This window comes from Mustela lutreola, chromosome 11 (genome assembly GCF_030435805.1).
Source record: "Mustela lutreola isolate mMusLut2 chromosome 11, mMusLut2.pri, whole genome shotgun sequence".
NCBI classification, from domain to species: domain Eukaryota; kingdom Metazoa; phylum Chordata; class Mammalia; order Carnivora; family Mustelidae; genus Mustela; species Mustela lutreola.
In genome coordinates this window covers 99,467,745-99,485,151 of record NC_081300.1, presented here as the reverse complement: position 1 = coordinate 99,485,151, position 17,407 = coordinate 99,467,745, and the positions used below count along the sequence as shown (strand labels likewise).

General features: G+C 48.7%; 1 protein-coding gene across 1 annotated transcript in view; it reads right to left on the bottom strand.

The window, feature by feature from the left end:
* TMEM132C (transmembrane protein 132C) overlaps nucleotides 1-16,545 on the bottom strand; it is a 288,818-nt gene extending 272,273 nt beyond the window's left edge. Inside the window, exon 1 of the mRNA XM_059139894.1 lies at nucleotides 16,230-16,545. Coding sequence (XP_058995877.1) covers nucleotides 16,230-16,314 — 85 coding nt within the window. The 5' untranslated portion in view covers nucleotides 16,315-16,545. The remainder of the gene's footprint in view (nucleotides 1-16,229) is intronic.
* Between the last annotated feature and the right edge of the window lie 862 nt (nucleotides 16,546-17,407).

Genomic DNA, 17,407 nt, shown 5'->3' with positions numbered 1-17,407 from the left:
ATAGACGGCAAACATTATTGAGTCGCATCGGACAGACTGCAAACGAGGAAATACTAATCTCAAAGTCACGTGCCATTTTCTTTTTCTTTTTTTTTTTTTTTTTGAAGATGGGGACTCAAATACATCTCTTGGGCATGCTTTCAGAAAATCCTCCAAAATGGGTTGTGTAGGTGTGTTTGGGTCCACTGGGGGAAATGCACCCCTGCAAACCACATACCCCATTTTCTTGGAGATGCTGTAAAGTCTCTACAAACCTGGTATAGATGTTCAGTGTGTCGTTTGCTCCTGTAAATGGATCTTTTAACAGGACTAAGCCCCAAAGAGAGGGACTTTTTTTTTTTTTTTTTTAAACAACTAAATATGGATTTAGAGTCCCTGGTGCCTAAAAACTAATGTCTAGACCTGAGGGTGTGAGTGCCCACGTGTGTGTAAGCACTTTCTCCAGGAACATGAAAGCCCAGAAGAGCTGGTTACGCCAGGGGCAGGAAGAAGCAAGAAGATGTGATTTTTCCTTCGACTATCATCGAAGAGACAGCTTATATAACAGGGGACGCTCCAGGACAGTGGTTGTGTCGGGTTTCAGGATGTGAGTGGGGTTCAACCCATGGGTGGTTCAAAACGACTGGCTCCAGATGGTCCCCTCTTGTCCCCTTGCCCTTCAGAACCTCCACTATGCTTACACCAAACACAATTACCCGAACTCGAACTTCATGTCCAGAAGGACCAGGTCAATCCAAAATGAACAGAGCTACTGTGTAGCAATCAGTATTGACCAAATTGAGGGTCATTTCACCAAAAAGCTGGCCTGTAATCTTCAGGGTGATATAAGACACAGTGGTCCTGTTGTTTCTGATTCTAAAGACTTAAAGGAATTCTACAACTGAATAGCATGGGGTCCTGGATGAAATTCTGAACCAGGAAAAGCTTTATTTTGTTACAAATGATATTAAAGGAACAATTGGCAACATTTTACAAAGTCTGTCACTAGGTTGCACTGCTGTAACAGTGTAATATGTTTATTTTGATCACTATCATGTGGAGTACCTAGGAGAATGCCCTTGTTTTAAGGAAACACACACTGAAGGAGGGTCATATGTGCAGCTTACGTATAATTAGTTCAGAGAAAAAATATATGCATATGTAAATAAAAGAGAGAGAGACACAGGGAAAAAATGCTTCAAGCAAATATAGGGAATTCTGATTCGGGGGGAATCTAGGTGAAAAGTATATGGCATTCTTTGTACTCGTTTTGCAACTTTTCTTAAAGATTCTTTCCAAGGAAGTGTTTTAAAAACATTATGATGCAAGACATACTTGATACATGGCAGGCATTATTCAAACAAGTGTTTCTCAATCAGAAGATAGTTGGCGATGTCTGCACACATTTTCGGTTGTCCTAACTGGGGGAGGGGTGTGGTGCCCTGTTGTAAGTACTTACAGAAGAAGCAAGCTTCTTCATGACATTCTCCTTCTGAGCCTTGACTCTCTCTCTCCCATGGCTGTCTCTTGTCCAGCATCTCAGCTCACTCCATCCCACCTCTTGCCAAGTCCAGATGACCTTGTTCCAGTAGACCTTGCTTTGGTGTACCTAGCATCACTCCTGTCTCTTCTTCCAGCACCAACAGCCCCGCTCTGGGGAAGCAACGTTCTCCTGGCCCCAACCACGCAGACTAGGTGCAAACTTCAACATGTGCATGGATCCTGCTGCTGTGCAGACATGTCTCTGCCCACATTGGTGCTGGTAGCTCTCTACCAAAGCAGAGTGATCAGAAACAGGTTTGAGAGACGGGCTGTCCTGAGCTTGTCATCCGGACTGCTGGTCCCACAAAGCATTGACTATATTTTGGACTTGTTGCCACACCTTGAAAGCAGGGCCATTTCACATTCTTAAAAGTCACGATTTCTTGGTTTACTTGTATCATTAAGACTTCAGTGCCCCCAGTCATCAGGGTAACAACTGTACCCATCTCCTGGGGTCTTTGTGAAGAATAATTTAATATATATATATATATATATATATATATATATATATATATATATATAAATTTGGGTCTCTGTCACAAAGAAGAAAATCTTTTGAGAATACAGCATACGTGTTTGAAGGGGAAAAAAGGTATTTAGATACGTAAAAAAATACTTTCCTTTCTCTCAGGTACTGCAGCAAAACTGCTGACATTGACTTCATTTAGAATCTCCCACACCTGGTACATCTTGGTAATCACTGATGGGTACAGGTACAAGGGAACCTTAAAGCAGCATCACACACTCTTTCATCCTGTGGACGAGGAGTTTCTGAAACAAGACAGCTGCTCAGTGTGGTAGGGTCCGCGGCCATGTCTGGTCAGAGGGCTCGCTTGCCCTGAAAAGGAGGACACCTTGGCAGAGACAAGTTGCAGCCTATCCCTTTGATTTGAGACATACAGACATTGTCTAAGGCAACAATATAGTGAAATTCATGCAAATAAGAACACAGATATTCCCCCTTTTGGAGGAGTTCAGGGCTACTGGAGAGGGCTAGCATGGTGGGTGGCAGACGCTGGGTATCAGAGGTGAGGCAGCTGGAAGAGTAGCCACCTGGGATGGAAACCTCTGGAACCACAGACTTGATGGGGGAAGGAGAGCATCCAGCAAGAGGTGCTAGAACCTGAGGGGACTGGGAAGGGGGCACACAGAGGAACAGCCCGGTATGGAGATGGGGGAAGGGAGTAACAGGCAGAGAAGAGGAGAAACCTAGAATAAGCTCCATGATTCTGAATTAGAATTTGAGCTATCAGTGTGAATTCAAGAGTGAGCAAAGGTGGGGATGTGTGTCTTCTTCCCGACTCTGTCCACTGAGAGGATTGGAGCACCCAAAGTGCAATGAGCACACTGAGACCCTTGATTTTGGTTTCTAAATACCACGCCCTATTGGAAGGACAAGGACGACATGTCAGAGGACACAGAATATGGTATGACAGCTCCCCACTGGCCAAATGAAAGATATTCTGAGCATCAAAGTAGTGGCAGGAATGAAGTAGACGCCAGAGACGGAAGAAATCCAGGAGTCCATTCTGTTAATAAATTCCTGGACAAAATATTGGAATTGTAAGGAGGAACAGGTTATCTACATCATCTCTAAATGTCTTTCCACAAAATGTTTATTAACTGCTAAGAGAATAAGAGTGACTTGGCAGTAGAGAAGCCTGCCCCAAGCTGCCTTAATCAAGCTATCAAGTGACCAGCGTTCACATGGTGATAAATTTAAATCATGCGCCACCTGACAAAAGGCAACAAGAAGAACAGAACCTCCCTTCTGAGACACTCCTGCCCTAGGTGCATAATCAGAATCTAATCACGAAGAAGCATCAGACGAACCCACATAGGGAGACGGTCACAGCATAAGTAGCCTGCCATCTTCAGAAGTGTCATGATCATGAAATGCAGGAAAAGACTTGAAGGAAAAGAAAGAAGCGTGACATGGAAGAGATTATCCAGACAGGGGAGACTAAGCTGGGGTCTGAAAATGGAGCGGTAGTAAGGCATCCCTGTGCATTCCCTCATTGGGAGGTTGTGTTATTGCTTTGCAAGAGAATGTGTTTGTTGGTGAGAAAGCACCCACCAGACATTCCGGGGTGCTGAGCCTCTATATTGACAGTTACTCAGTTATAAGCTCGGCAGGCAAATGTTCTAGGCACTTGTCCTTGAAGCTTTTCTGGATGTCTAAGCTTGCTTAAACACAAAAACGAGACACCTCCCACCATTCTCCACCATGCATTAGTTTCATTTGTATATGTGTCTGTCTCAGGAGGAAGGAGAACTGAACTCGGGGTGTTGGCATGCTTTGAAGGGGGCACTACTCATGGAGAAAGTGCACATGATGGGAAACAGTGGAATGCAGTCACCATCGGAGGGGCAAGAGAAGGAAGTGTTACTGAGCCCAGTGAGACTGGGTGTCTTAGGCAGGGGCCCCCCGACGGGAGTTCCAGTCACGGGGTGGGGGGGGTGGGGAGCAGGTAAGGCATAAGTATTCCAACACCCCTCTTCTCCTGCTCTCCAGCTCCTCCCAGGGTCCTGTTGGTCAACCCCAGATGGACTCCAGCAGATACAGGAACTGCCCTCTGCAAGGGTCAGCCTCCCAGGGTCCAGAGGAGGATGGAGAGAAAAGACATTCTATCTGGAATGTGGAAAAATATACAATAACCCACTGGTCCCTTTATGGTCACTCTGAGCCCCATTGCACAGATCCAGAAACTGAGGCTTTGAGGGATCAAGCAGCGTGCCCATATCTACACAATGAGCAGGGATGTCTACCCAGGCAGATATGCCCACCAAGCCTTACTCTTGCCGCTCAGCAGGTGAGGCCGAGACAGTGGCCCTCCCTTGCTGAAACAAAGCTCTTTCTGGATCCTGCCTTTGTCTCGCGGAACACCTCTTGCATCTGATTTCGCCTGATGGTGGAGAGTGCTGGCTTGACAGGCAAGTGATAAACGATGTTTGCTCATCCCCAGTTCAGGCAAGTCTGACACAAACTCAATTAGTCAAACGCATCTTCGTGCTGCCTCCCGTTCATCCACACTGACTCAGGTAGATTTCTGAGCAGCAAAGAGATTCAACTTGTTTGCATGCCTTTTCTCAGTCTCTTCTCTCTTGCTGCTCGTACTCTTGAATGTGGAAATGTAGGAATATCGATTTTTGTTTTGTCCCCAGTTGCTCACATTTTTCGTCGTGGGACCACCCAAATTTTCCTCTGCACCTCACTTTGAGCCCTCAAAAACTCCTCACCCAGGACCCAGAACCAAACCGGAGGCAATGAGACACAGTATGGCCTTTCCTGGGTGCATGGGGTGCCTCACCTCAGGAAGGGGGAGAACCTGGAACTGCCAAGAGCCACCACATTGAACTTAAAAACGAAGCCCACACCATAACGGGCAAAGAGAAGAACTACAACAAACAAACAAACAAACAAAAACCACAAACTGATGTCATATTTGAACACCTGGATCAAGCTGTATCTGATGACTAATTTTAGTGTAATTTCATCATCCCCCAAAAGATATCTTGTATCCATGTGCAATCACTTGCCATTATTTCAGTAATCCACTCAGTTGTTCAGAGAAAGTCCTAATCAAGGATGTTTTTCACTGTTTACACTGAAATTCTGGTCTCTGTTTTAAGTTGATTCCTTTCATGCGGCCATCTCTGGGAAGCATTATCTGTAAAGGAGCCCCCCTCAAATCACACCAGAAAGGAAGAAGCAGAGACGTGCAGAAAAGGAGGCCATGTAGAAAGAAAGTTGGTGACTTGAAAGATGTCGCCTCTGGCCAGCACATCAGAGCATCACACTCCTGCATGAACTTTTTCACCTCGAATCCAACATAGATACTTCTCGGGAGTGACTGACGGGGAGAAGGAATAATGGCAGGTTCTGTGCTCAGTAGAGACCATTGATAAAATGTTGGCCATCTAGAGATGTCTAGCACATAAAACAAAACAAAACAAAAAAACCACACCTCCCCATTTTTCTGACCTTTACCCAGATCTAAGAGATTCTCTCCATGTAAAAGGCACTATGGGAAGCCAAAGATAGAATTAAGTCACTCATTCACCAAGCAATAGAGCCTCCTATGTGCCAGACACAGAGGCTGCTAAACAAAACAGATATATACAACAGTGAATGAGGCAGAAAATACTTTCTGTTCTCACACAGCTTAAATTCTAGGGGAGAGGAAGATGGATAAACAAGTGAGTCCAACCTGTGGATTATCTGGTGGTGATAAGTCAAAGGAAAAATAGGGAACTGGCACAGAAAGTGCCGTAATGGGAAGAGCAGATGGCACAGACAGAGGGGGACCTCTCTATGAGAAGATGACCTGTGATCAGAGACCTGAATGGTCTTAGTGTCTCAGTGGCTATCTGGATGTTAACTCACAGCAGTCATGTGCAAAGGCCCTGAGGTCAGGGGATGGTGAGCACCAGCAAGGAAGCCAATGGGACTGGAACAGAGTGTGTATGTGAGGGCATGGGGGTTGAAATAAGGCCAGAAGGGTGTCTGTAGGATTCTGAACAGAGGACACTGTGATCTCACTGCCTATCAAGAAGAGTTTAAAGGAGCCCTCTACAACCAAGACACAGCTGCTGTGTGTTGAGGGTAGTAGACATTTTGGCCTTCTTTAGAGTTATTAAAGTGAAGTTGTCTCTACAGGACTAGCAGTGATTGAATAAGAAAGTGACACGACCAAATTATTACCAACATATGTGCTTGGAGAACAGGAGGTTAAGACATCTGAGAGCCAAAAAAAAAAAAAAAAAAAAAAAAAAATCCCGCTGACCAAGAAATCCCAGACCCCTGTGGGGTGGTAAGAAGTTAGGGTCTACAGACTTCCTGCTGTAGCTGAGAAAGTGAGCCCCCAGAACCAAGAGTCCACCTCCCCGACAAAGCCACTGCTGGCGGACCCACAGTATGGATGGTGGGGGTGGGGTGTCCAAGGGCCACACCATGGCCAAGGAGAGGGCTGAGCAGGAGCAGAGGATGACAGACTCCCGCAAGAAAATGGCATTCTGTTGTTAGGACATCTGCACCACAGATGAAAATGCTGTTTCAAGACAAAGTATAGAGTCTTCTCTTGGAGTCAAGTCATTGCTTACAATTAAAAAAAGGCAAAAGTAAAGAAAATGGTCACCCGAGGCTGTCTACTGACCCAAGAGATATACAAAAATTGAAGAAAAGAGCTCTCACTACTTAGAAAGCAGGAAAGAGGAAACAGAGCTGAAACAGAACAAATTGCCCCAAAATGGAGACTTCTGGATTTTTTTTTTTCCTCATAAATGAGGATGCCACAGCAGGAATCCTCAGGGTTGCTCTCCATGGCTGACGCAGTAGAGGCTGGTGGCAGGCTGTAGAAACCCAGCAGAGAACCCCTTCAAGTCCTGGATGGGTACCTCTCGGGGAGGACAAGGACCCCTAGTCTGCGAGGAGGGCTGCTGGGTGCCCGGTCCATGGCCAGCCTCATAGGGAAGTCTGTTGGAGGGAGGAGTCGATGAAAAATGGAGAGCCAAAGCAAACACAAAAGAAGAGGAGGCCACTCTGCATTGCAGATGCCTGGGGAAGTAGGCAGGCCGTGAGGCCCTATGCTTGGCAGTGTGTGCCTACAGCTGGAACAACACAGTGACAGTCTGGAGGTCAGCTGCTCCTTGGACTCTGACTATACCTGGGGCAGGCAGCCGTGCAAATGACCTGTGGTTTCCTTCATGTCATTCATTTGGTTGCTTGGCTAGATTCTTGCCTGCCCTGTGTCTGTTCCCCTGTGTCTGATTCCACCCAGACTGCCTCTGGGCCACCAGGCCCTCTGTACTCTCCGTCCTCATCACTTGGGTGGAGGTGATCTTGGGCTCCCAAGACCAGTGTATCCCAGGCTTCATCAATCCTCAGCTCCATGCTCTCTGGTCACAGTGACAGGTTTACAGTTGGGCCAGGAACCCCAGTGAGGGACATGAGATACACTCCATCAACTCTACAATCATTAGGGAAGTCACTTTCTTTTTGCTGGGTGTGCTGTGTCAACAGAAGGTAAAGCTGGGGCTTCTAGTGACAATGACAGCCACCAGAAAATGCAGCCAACACAGAGGGCACAGGAAAGAAGAAATGGGGAGAAGCAATGCCTAGTGGCACTGACTGACACCTGGATCCAGCAGTGACTGAAGCTCACCCAGGCTTTTTAGTTACCCGACCAACTACATTTCCTCCTTCCGCCTTTTTCAGTTTTTTTCTTTTCTTTTTTTTCATTGTGTGGCTTTCATACTATTTGCTTACTGCTGGGTTTTTCACCATTTCAATGAAAGGAGTCAATGACTAATAAAGTGAGTCCTTTAGTGCATATTTGAAGACTACTTTCCCTCAGGCAAGTGGGGAAAACTTGCCCCAGGGTTTCAAACACAACCTCATTGTTTCCAATGGAGACAAAAACCTGTCCCCGGGCCACATCCTGTTTATGGTGTGAGGCTTGGGGACAGGTGGCTTCAAATCCTCACTAAACTGGAACCCCAAGGTAAGAGCAGAAATAGCCTTCAGTTCCCTGTGTGTGGTGGGGGTGGGGCTTACTGTTTTTCAAATTCCTTTGTTTATTTTGAGAATAAGAGAATCTTTTATTGCCTCTAGGAGCCACTGACGGACAACCATAGGCCAAACCCACATGTCTACACATCAGGGAAAAAGTGAGAAAACAGGGCAGAAAGCAGACATTATAATGAAAGGGCCAGAGAGGCGCCCCAAACAAGAAAGATGAAAAGTCAGTGGCAGAGCTGGGTGAAAAAATTAACCTCGGAAAGATGAGACAGCTGCTCCAGTTGGTCCTGAGGGCTCTATGAACCCCGGGGAGGGGGAGAAGGGCTGCCTCACGAGTATTGGGAAACTAAGCCCGAGGAGTTAGGTCTAAGCTGCGTGTAAGCATGAAGTACATCAAGGGATGTCTCAGGATATCAACCACCGCCGGCTCTCTGTTTAGGCTGATCATAAATGACGCCCTCGCACGTGGCCCAGACTTTCCTATTCCCTGCTACTGTCAAGTCCACTGTGCGTCTTTGTCTTTCTTTTACGTGATGCTCCGTTATTTAAAAAATATCCATGTGTAGTTTCTATCGGGTCATATTGTGTGATTCTTCTCCATGGCTTTGATAAGTAGGTGTAGAAGAGCTAGGAGTTAACTGAACTTCTATGGGCCTCAACTTACCGTGTCCCATAGGTAGAATGGAGGCCACCAAGAGACACATCCACTTAGAACCTGTGAATGTGACCTGATTTGGAAAACAGGTCCTTCTGGTGTCAGTCAGTCAAAGACCTAGGGATGACATCATCCCGGGCTGGGGCGGCAAGGTGCCCAAGTCAGTGACAGGTGACCTTCTAAGACAGAAGGGAAAAAGCAGGCAGAGAAAGCTATGTGAGCCACCTGGAAGCTCCTGGAGACAAGGAAGCCAAAAGAAGGAGCCTCCCCCAGAGTCTTCAGAGGAGGCACCCACGTTTGACTTTTGACCTCTGGCTCCAGGATGGAGAGAGAAGGGGTTTCTATTGTATGGAGTTGCCCCAGCTGTGGTTGTCTGTGAGGGCGGCCTCAGGACACTAACCCCTGCCTGTGCTCTTCATGCAACATTCTTGATAATCCTACAAAGTGGGTATTATAATTTCCACATAATAAAACTGAGGCTGCTGGGGAGGTGGGTGGTACTGTCGGCTAGGGTGTCCGGCTCTCGATTTCACCTCAGGACATGATCTCAGAGTCACAGGGCTGAAGTTCTCTCTCAGGTTCCTTCTGCCCCTCCCACTTGTGCTCACACTCTCTCTTTTGGTTAAATAAATAAATCTTTTTGGGGCACCTGGGTGGTTCAGTGGGTTAAGCCTCTGCCTTTAGCTCAGGTCATGATCCCAGGGTCCTGGTATCGAGCCCTGACTTGGGCTCTCTGCTCGGCAGGGAGTCTGCTCACCCCCCCCCCCACCCCGCCTGCTTCTCTGCCAACTTAGGATCTCTGTCAAATAAATACTTAAAATCTTTAAAGAAAAAAAATAAATCTTTTTTTTTAAAGACTTTATTTGACAGAGAGACAGTAAGAAAGGGAACACAGGCAGGGGGAGTGGGAGAGAGAGAAGCAGGCTTCCCGCTGAGCAGGGAGCCTGATGCGGGGCTTGATCCGAGGACCACAGGATCATGACCTGAACCGAAGGCAGCTACTCAATGACTGAGCCCCGTAGGCACCCCAAATCTTAAAAATAAGTAAGCAAATAAATAAACCTGAGGCAGATGAACATTTGTTGATTCGGCATCCAAAACCCATCCCATCTTTTGTAGCAACTCTTCAGTTTTTCTCTGGGAGAAATGCCCTCTTCCCTTGAATACGAAATGGTAGAAATGCCCATCAGACTGCCTTAAACTTTTCTAGACAGAGAAGGGCCTAGGTAGACAACCTGTTCTGATTCCTGGATATAGTAGAAGCACCAGAAGAGCTTCTAAACAATAAAGATGATCAACCTTGCCTCTCTGCCCACCTCTTCTGCCACTAGGGGAAGATCCTGCTTCAATCAGTTTGGGGCAGGGCCTGGGGGTGGGGTAGCATTTTTGAAAGCTTCCCAGGTGATTCTAGGGTTCAGACAGGGTTCTGGGCTTCTTTGTCCCTGGAATCTAAAACATGAGCCTAGAGATAAAAACAAATAAAATGGTTGGCACACCCTGAAGCAAGGCATCAGTTGTAACAACAGACACTCTTGAACAGGCAACTTCTGAGCCCCAGGAAGCCTGGTCTCCTACCTTCAGAATCAGGAGCTCCAGATTCCCTATTTTGCAGTTGGCCCTCCTACATTTCTGCAGCTAACAGAGGCTTCTGACCAATGCATCTATGAGATGGCAGAACACAGGCTCAAATTTAAGCTCCTGCTTCTCTGATGCTAAGCCTCCCTAACTAATCCAGAAGTGAGAGCTCTGCACGTTGCTGACAAAGCGAAGGGTGCTGAGGAAGAAAGAAAAGCCATTTTATGTTAAGAAAACATGGAGCTTTTGAATGGCCTCAGCATCCCAGACATTTCCAAGTGTGAACCTAACACCCCTCTCCTACCACTTAATCAGTAAAAAAGAAATGTACACACTGCAGAAGACAAGGAATCAGTCACTCTGGGAGAGTATCTAGAACCATTGTCCTGGAAATTTTGCTAAATCAGACTTGGCCGCATTGCATTTCACCTTTGTTCTCTCCTTAAAGGCAGTTAACTTCTAAATCCCTGAGGTGTCTGAACACTTTTGTTCAGTTCAGCACACACACAGGAGAGAGAACAAGGTCTTGCCAAGAAAACTGTTTCAAGGGTACCAGAAGTACCCACCCAGAAACCAAGGCAAGCCAAGGAAATGTAGTTTTTATCCTCCCTTGAAATATATACAAAAAAAAAACCCTAATTAGAAATTCTCTTAGCCATATCTAGGGGGTAAGATGCATACACTTGAAAAGGATTATATGTGGGGTAAAGTATTAGAGATACAGGGTTTTAAGTTTCTTAACACAACAAAATAGCAGCATAACATATTTTGAATGTAGGCTTTGATTAATTAAAGATGTATAATGTAAACCTGAGAGCACTAATATTTAAAGAGGTATAAACAGTGAACAAATATGGAGATACATGGTTTCATAAAACATATATCCAATATAAAAACATGCAGAAAAAGAAGAAAAAAAGGTAAAGAATAGGTATAATATAATGAAAACAAAGAGCAAGGTGGTAGATTTCCACACAGACATATCAATAATCACATTAAATATAAATGGTCGAAACATAATGGTTAAAAGACAGAGACTATTAGATTGAATAAACAGACAAAACCCAACTATATGCTGTCTTCAAACAATGCAGGAAGAAAAAGCTGACAGAATTTTCATGAAAAATCGACAAATGCAAAACTTAGTTGGAGATCTCAACACTCCTCTGAGTAATGGACAGAAGGAAAAAATAAAAAATCAGCAGGAATATGAAGTACCCCAACAGCACTGTAAGCATTTGAAGAATCCTTGTGACCTTGGGCTAGGCAAATACTCCTTCCACGTGACACCATATTACTAAGAGAAAAATTAATACATCAGACTTCATTAAAACTAAATACCTTTGCTCTTCCAAAGACACAGACTGGGAGAAAATCTCTGGTAAACATGTATCTGCTAAAGGACTCACATCCATACTATATAAAGTACACTCAAAGGTCAATAATGGGAAAATAACAACATATTTTTAAAAAGGCAAAGATTTGAAAAAGACACTTTGCAGAAGATGACAGAAGATGGCAAAGAAACACAAAAAAAGAATGTTCAACATCATTAGTCCTAGGGTGAAAACTAAAATCCCAAAGAAATACCACTGCCCACCTATGAAAACGGTTAAAATCAAAGAAAAAAAGGGGGTAACCAGTAAGCAGTGCTGGAGATAATAATCAGGTGGAACTCTTACAACTTGCTGGTAGGAATGCAAAATGTCAGTAGGTGTGAAAAGAGTTTTCAGTCTGATAAAGTGAGGCACACAGTTTCCATATCACCTAGCAATCCCAGCTCTCAGCATTTACCCAAAGGAATTAGAAATCTGTGTCCACATGAAAACGTGTTTATGAATAGTTAGAGTGACATTTCTCCTAATTACCAAAAGCTAGAAGTAGTCCAAATGTCCCTCAGCTAGGAAACGAATGAATAAGTGTGACACAGTCATTTGATAGAATGTCATGCCTCATTAAAAAGGAATAATCTGCTGCATTGTATATAGGTGAATATTTATTAAAAGCGTTGTGATAAGCAAAAGGTAGCAGATTCAAAAGCTGCACACCTCAGGATCCCATTTTTATGGAATTAGGAAAAATCAAAACTACAAGGACCGGAGAAGGGTCAGGGGTTGCCAGGGGCCATGGGGAGGCTACCCGGAGGCCCAGGAGAATTTTGGGGAGTGATTGAAATGTTCTCCACCTTAACCGTGGTGGTGTTTGCACGACTACGTGCATTTGTCAAAACATACAGTTGTACTCCAAAGGGTGAATTTTACTGTATGCAAATTATATCTTAATAAATCTGACTTTTAAACAAAGTAGACTGCTATAAAAAAATTCTATCAATCAGACTCCCCATTTATTCCATTAATTCAGTAATACTCCCTTTCACTCCAATTAATATACCAAAGGCTCATTTTTATTAACCTTGCTTCTCATGACTATGGATGTATGAAATATCTAATACATGCAGAGGTTTTGTTTTAACCTCTGTTCATGGAGGTGCTAGCTGCTAATATAATTGAGAGTTCTGAGTTCTCTGCCTGACGCCAACCACTCTTGTCAGTAAGCTAACAGTGAGCAGCCAAATGAAGGAAGAAGAGCCAGAGGCCCAAGTGGCTAGGGGGGCCCAGCAAGGAGGGAAAGACAGGTGAATAAACACCTCCCCCCGGGAGGGACTCCCACATTCAGCTTTGGTGCTGTGTAGTTATATGAAAAGATGTGCTCAAGGTTGAAAGAGAACCCACACTCTTAAGGGGAGTTGGAAATCCTGCTTTCTATTTGAATTCTCCCCATCTGGGGGAGCTTAATCACTTAGAAAAAAGAAAAACCAGATGGGCAAAACAGTGTCTGTCTGCGTCTGCAGGTTATGAAGCTCGCAAGGACAAGTCAAGTGCTTGGGTATAGAGGAAAGAATTAAGACAAGCCCAGAGTCGGGTGGTTTAACAGAATGGCTTCTAAGAAACTGAAATCAGTTATTTCTAGGAAACTTCAATGCAGCACAGAGTGTTAGCTTGAGGGACAGGCACGGACATAAGGCACACTGTGTCTACCGAGTGTGCGTATGTGATCTAAGTGTAGGAAGGACACATTCTCCAGCATCATCCTGAACCCTGTGTCATCTCTCCACCCAGACTACCTTCCACTCATGAAACCTGCCAAACTCTTTCTCAGAAACTCAGCATCCCAAAAGGTTTGCTTGTTTGGTCTTAATGTACTTGGTGGCCAATGCTGATCTCAAGAAAAGTGAGGCTGTTTGGGGGATCTTAACCGCCTTCACGTACTTATACAGTTGGTGCAGAATGACCAATGTGTGTGATGATGGGTATGGCCACGCCCAGCTTGGGATGTTACACAATAGAGGTATACAAGCCTATGCTTCTAGCTAGCTAGCTATTCAAAGATCTCCATAATTCTGAATCTTGAAGCATATCTGCCCCCAAAGGCTTCAGAATAGGTTGTGGTCCTGTGTGACCTTCCCAGGGGTCCCATATGTGACCAACGACCATTAGAACATGCTGATAGCCTCTCAGCCCACCCAGACCCTCCCACCGCTCCATATGGGGTCAATACCTCAACCTCTAACTGAAGGACACTTCACCTCACCTACCCAAGCCTTAAATCTTGGGTCTTAAATCTTAAATCTTTCAATGCCCTGGCTATTTATAGAACCTCCCAGGAACAATGACTCCACTCCAACCCTTGCAGAATCGCAGAGCCTTAAATCCAACAGTTGAGAATAAACATACAATTGGTACTAAAAATTGATCAGCGGTTTTGAGGATTCTAGAAATCAGCACTTAAATCCTTGGGCAGGAAGAGTCAGAGATGGATTTTTTTTTTTCCTTTTTTTAAAAGACAGCACAAATTTAAATGAGGGTCAGGAAACTTTCCTCTCTATAAGAAATCTCACGGCGCACACATTTTCTTGGAAGAATCAGAGGAGAAATGCAGTGCTGTTATTGGTCCTGGGAAACAATGAAAGACATTTGGCAGAGGGTGAATTAGGGACCATGGGCCCCCAGACCACAGTCGGGAAATTGTCAAGCCAAGGCCAGGAGAGGAAACTCAAGGTTGCCCTAAGCCAGGAAGGGGGGGCTTTGGGGGTAGGGGTGGGACATCTCCATGCCCACAATCTTCATCACCCCAACCTTGCAGTGTAAATAGCATCTTTAAAACAAAATTCCCAGTTCCACTTTCCAACCAAATTGCTGCCCCTAGTCTCTTCTAGGTGGACATTTGTAATGGCTACTCCTAAATTACAGCTAAAATCCTCTAGATAGGGGGAAAAAAAAAAAAAACAAGGAATTTAATTAAGAGAAGCCCACAACTTACTTTAAAAAGGACATTCCACATTCAGAGTTCTGGGCTAAGTAAATCCTCCCCAGGTGGGGCGGGGGGGGGGGGGGGACCTGATCCGGGACTCTCACCCCTTACCCGGTTTAAAATGACACCACCTTCCTCTACAAAGCCCTTTCCATCCATCAAGTCTCTTTACCACCCATAAGTCCCTGGCAAGTATTTGGGGGAAAGGATCTTTCTTTTTTGAGTGGCCACTTTACATTTTGGGAAACTGAGTCTTGTAAACGCTAGAATGCAGAGCTAGCGGCCGAATTAAAGCTTCGGATACTGCATGTTTGCTCTTTCGGTCCCGTTCTAAACCAAAGTCGCCCCCCACACACACACACTCTGCTGTCTACCTGGGGCTCTCCGGAGAGAGAACACTATTTCAAACAGCGATTTTCGCCCAGCTGGTGTGCCTGAGAACCTGCAGCCTTAGGGAAAGCGGATTTCTCTGGGATTTCAGGCGCTGCATAAGGACTTTAAAAAAAGCAAATGCTACTTTTTAACCTCAATTGGTAACTTGTCTCTCTCTACGCATTTGTAGCCCAGCCCGCAGAGCTTCGGGCAGGAGACAGCCGGGATTCTCGGCGGGCTGCATTTGCCTGGGCCCGAGCCGCGGCGCCGCGCGAAGGCGCACGGACGCCTGTGCCCCCGCGGTCTCACCCAGTGGACCTGGGAACCCCGACCCGAGCGGCGCGGGCGGCAACGAAGCGTCTCTCTCATTTTCCGCCCCGGGCCGAGCAGCCGGGACTCCGCACCGCTGTGTGCGTGCCGCCCGCCCCGCCTGCCCGCGGCCCCGGCGGCGCCCAAGTCCCACCGAGCCCCGCAGCGCAGGGCGCTCCCCGGCCGGGACCCCGCTCCCAGCGCGGCTCGCGCGGGCAGCCCCCGCACACACACCCACGACCGCCACAGCAGCAGCCGCCGCGACCCTCCGTGAGCCCTCTGCGCGGCGGGCTTTCGCTCGCTGCAGCCTCGCCAGCCTAGGGCAGGGTCACGGCCGTCCCCATTGCCGAGATGAGGAGACTGAGGCGCTCGGCCTCCCGGGACCGCGCTGCCGGGAAGCCCAGGGCCAGGGCCGCCACCGCGCCCACCAGGTACACCGGACCGCCCCTGGGCTCCGGCGGGGCCCCCGCGAGCTGCGCTGTGAGCGCACGTTCCTCCTGCGGCCAAGGTCGCTTCTCGGGACCCCACGGCCCGGGCGCAAACCCGGTATGCCCTCCCCGATCTCCAGTCCCAGTCTGACTGACCCGCGCGGATTGGGGGCTCAAAGCTGGGAGGAAAGAGGGCAAAGAAGCCGGTCCCCCCACTCCACACTGGGACTGCTGGGGCTGGGTTCGGTCCGCACAGAACTCGGGCGTGGGGGACACAGTCTCCCCCCCAGCCACGCCCCCCCACCCCTGGAAAGCACCCCGAATCCGGAGGTGTCGGACCAGCCGAATCTGCCCAGCTCCTACGTCCTCCCGGCTAAGGAAGGGCCTCTCGGCGCCCCGCACTCGGGCGCTCCTGGCGGGACCGGCGGCCTCCCCCAGGTTCCCGCGACACCCCCGCCTTCCGGCTCCCCCCGCCCCGGCTCATCCCGACCCGGGAACTTCCCGAGCGCCGGCGAGACAGACGCCCGCCCTGCCTTACCTTTGCCCAGCAGCGCGCCCAGCACCAGGCTCAGCGCCCCGCACAGCGGCGCCACCGGCCCGGGGGCCGCGCCCTCGGAGCGCATCCTGCGTCCCGGCAGCTCAGGCCGCTCTCCGCCCGCCTGGGGCGCAGCGCCGGCCCGCGGTCCCCGCCGGCTGTCCCATGCCCCGGGGCGACCCCCGGCTGCGAGTCGGCCGGCCCGGCTGCAGATCCGGTGGTCTCGCCTGCCCCCGCCGTGGCGCCGCGGCGGTTCTGGATCCCGCGGCAGCGCGCGCTCTGGCCAGGACAACTTTTCTCCAGCCGCCGCCGCAGCCGCCGCCCGCCCCGCCCCGCCCCCCGGGTCCGCCCACCCCGGCCCGCCCCCGGCCCCGCCCCCGGCCCCGCCCCGGGCCCGAGCAGAGCCGGGAGAGCTGGGAGGGGCGCGGGTGCGGGATCCCTGGGGGCGGAAGAGGTTGGGGAGCCTGGAAAGCGGGGTTCGGGCCGCACCCGGGGTCCGCTCCGTCGGTTTGCGGCCTCCCACCCCCGCGCCCTGCGGCTCGCGCCCCGGAGACTTCTGCGCAGGGACCCGCGGCTCAAGATGGAGCTGGACCCTTCCCCTCGCCACCCTCCCGCGGCCGCGGCGGGGCGAGTGGGAGTCCCTCCCCGCTCTTCAATTTCAGGTCATCCCCCGATTTTTTGTCTTGAGAGCTGGGGCCATCTGGAATTGAAAGTCCCGTGCATCAGCTGCGGAAAGCTCTGGACGGATCATTCGGTGGGGAAAGCAGCGCGCGGAGCAGCCTACCCAGGGGCGCGGGTGGAGGGAGGCGTGTGCACATCTGTGCGTGTCTGTGTGTGGAGCAGAGGCTCGCAGCGGCATCTCGCGGGGTGGGAACTGGAACGCGGCGGTGGAGAAAAGGTTCATTTTTCACCGCGGATCCTTTTATATTATCAGGGCTCGGCCCCACTCCCCATGTGTTTTTACTAACTCTTGAGGGAGGAAATACACCCTCCCCCAGCCAGACCTGCTTCTGCAACAACTAGTAACCTGCAGTTCGGGCCAGAAAGATGTGCACGCGCCGCGCCACCCCACTTCGCGACGCTGCCAGACCTGCCCTCCTTCCTCGCGGGGGCGCCAGCCGCTTGCCTGGGCGGTTACTGACGCTCCGGCCTCACGGGGGTGGGGGGAGGCCTGAACAATC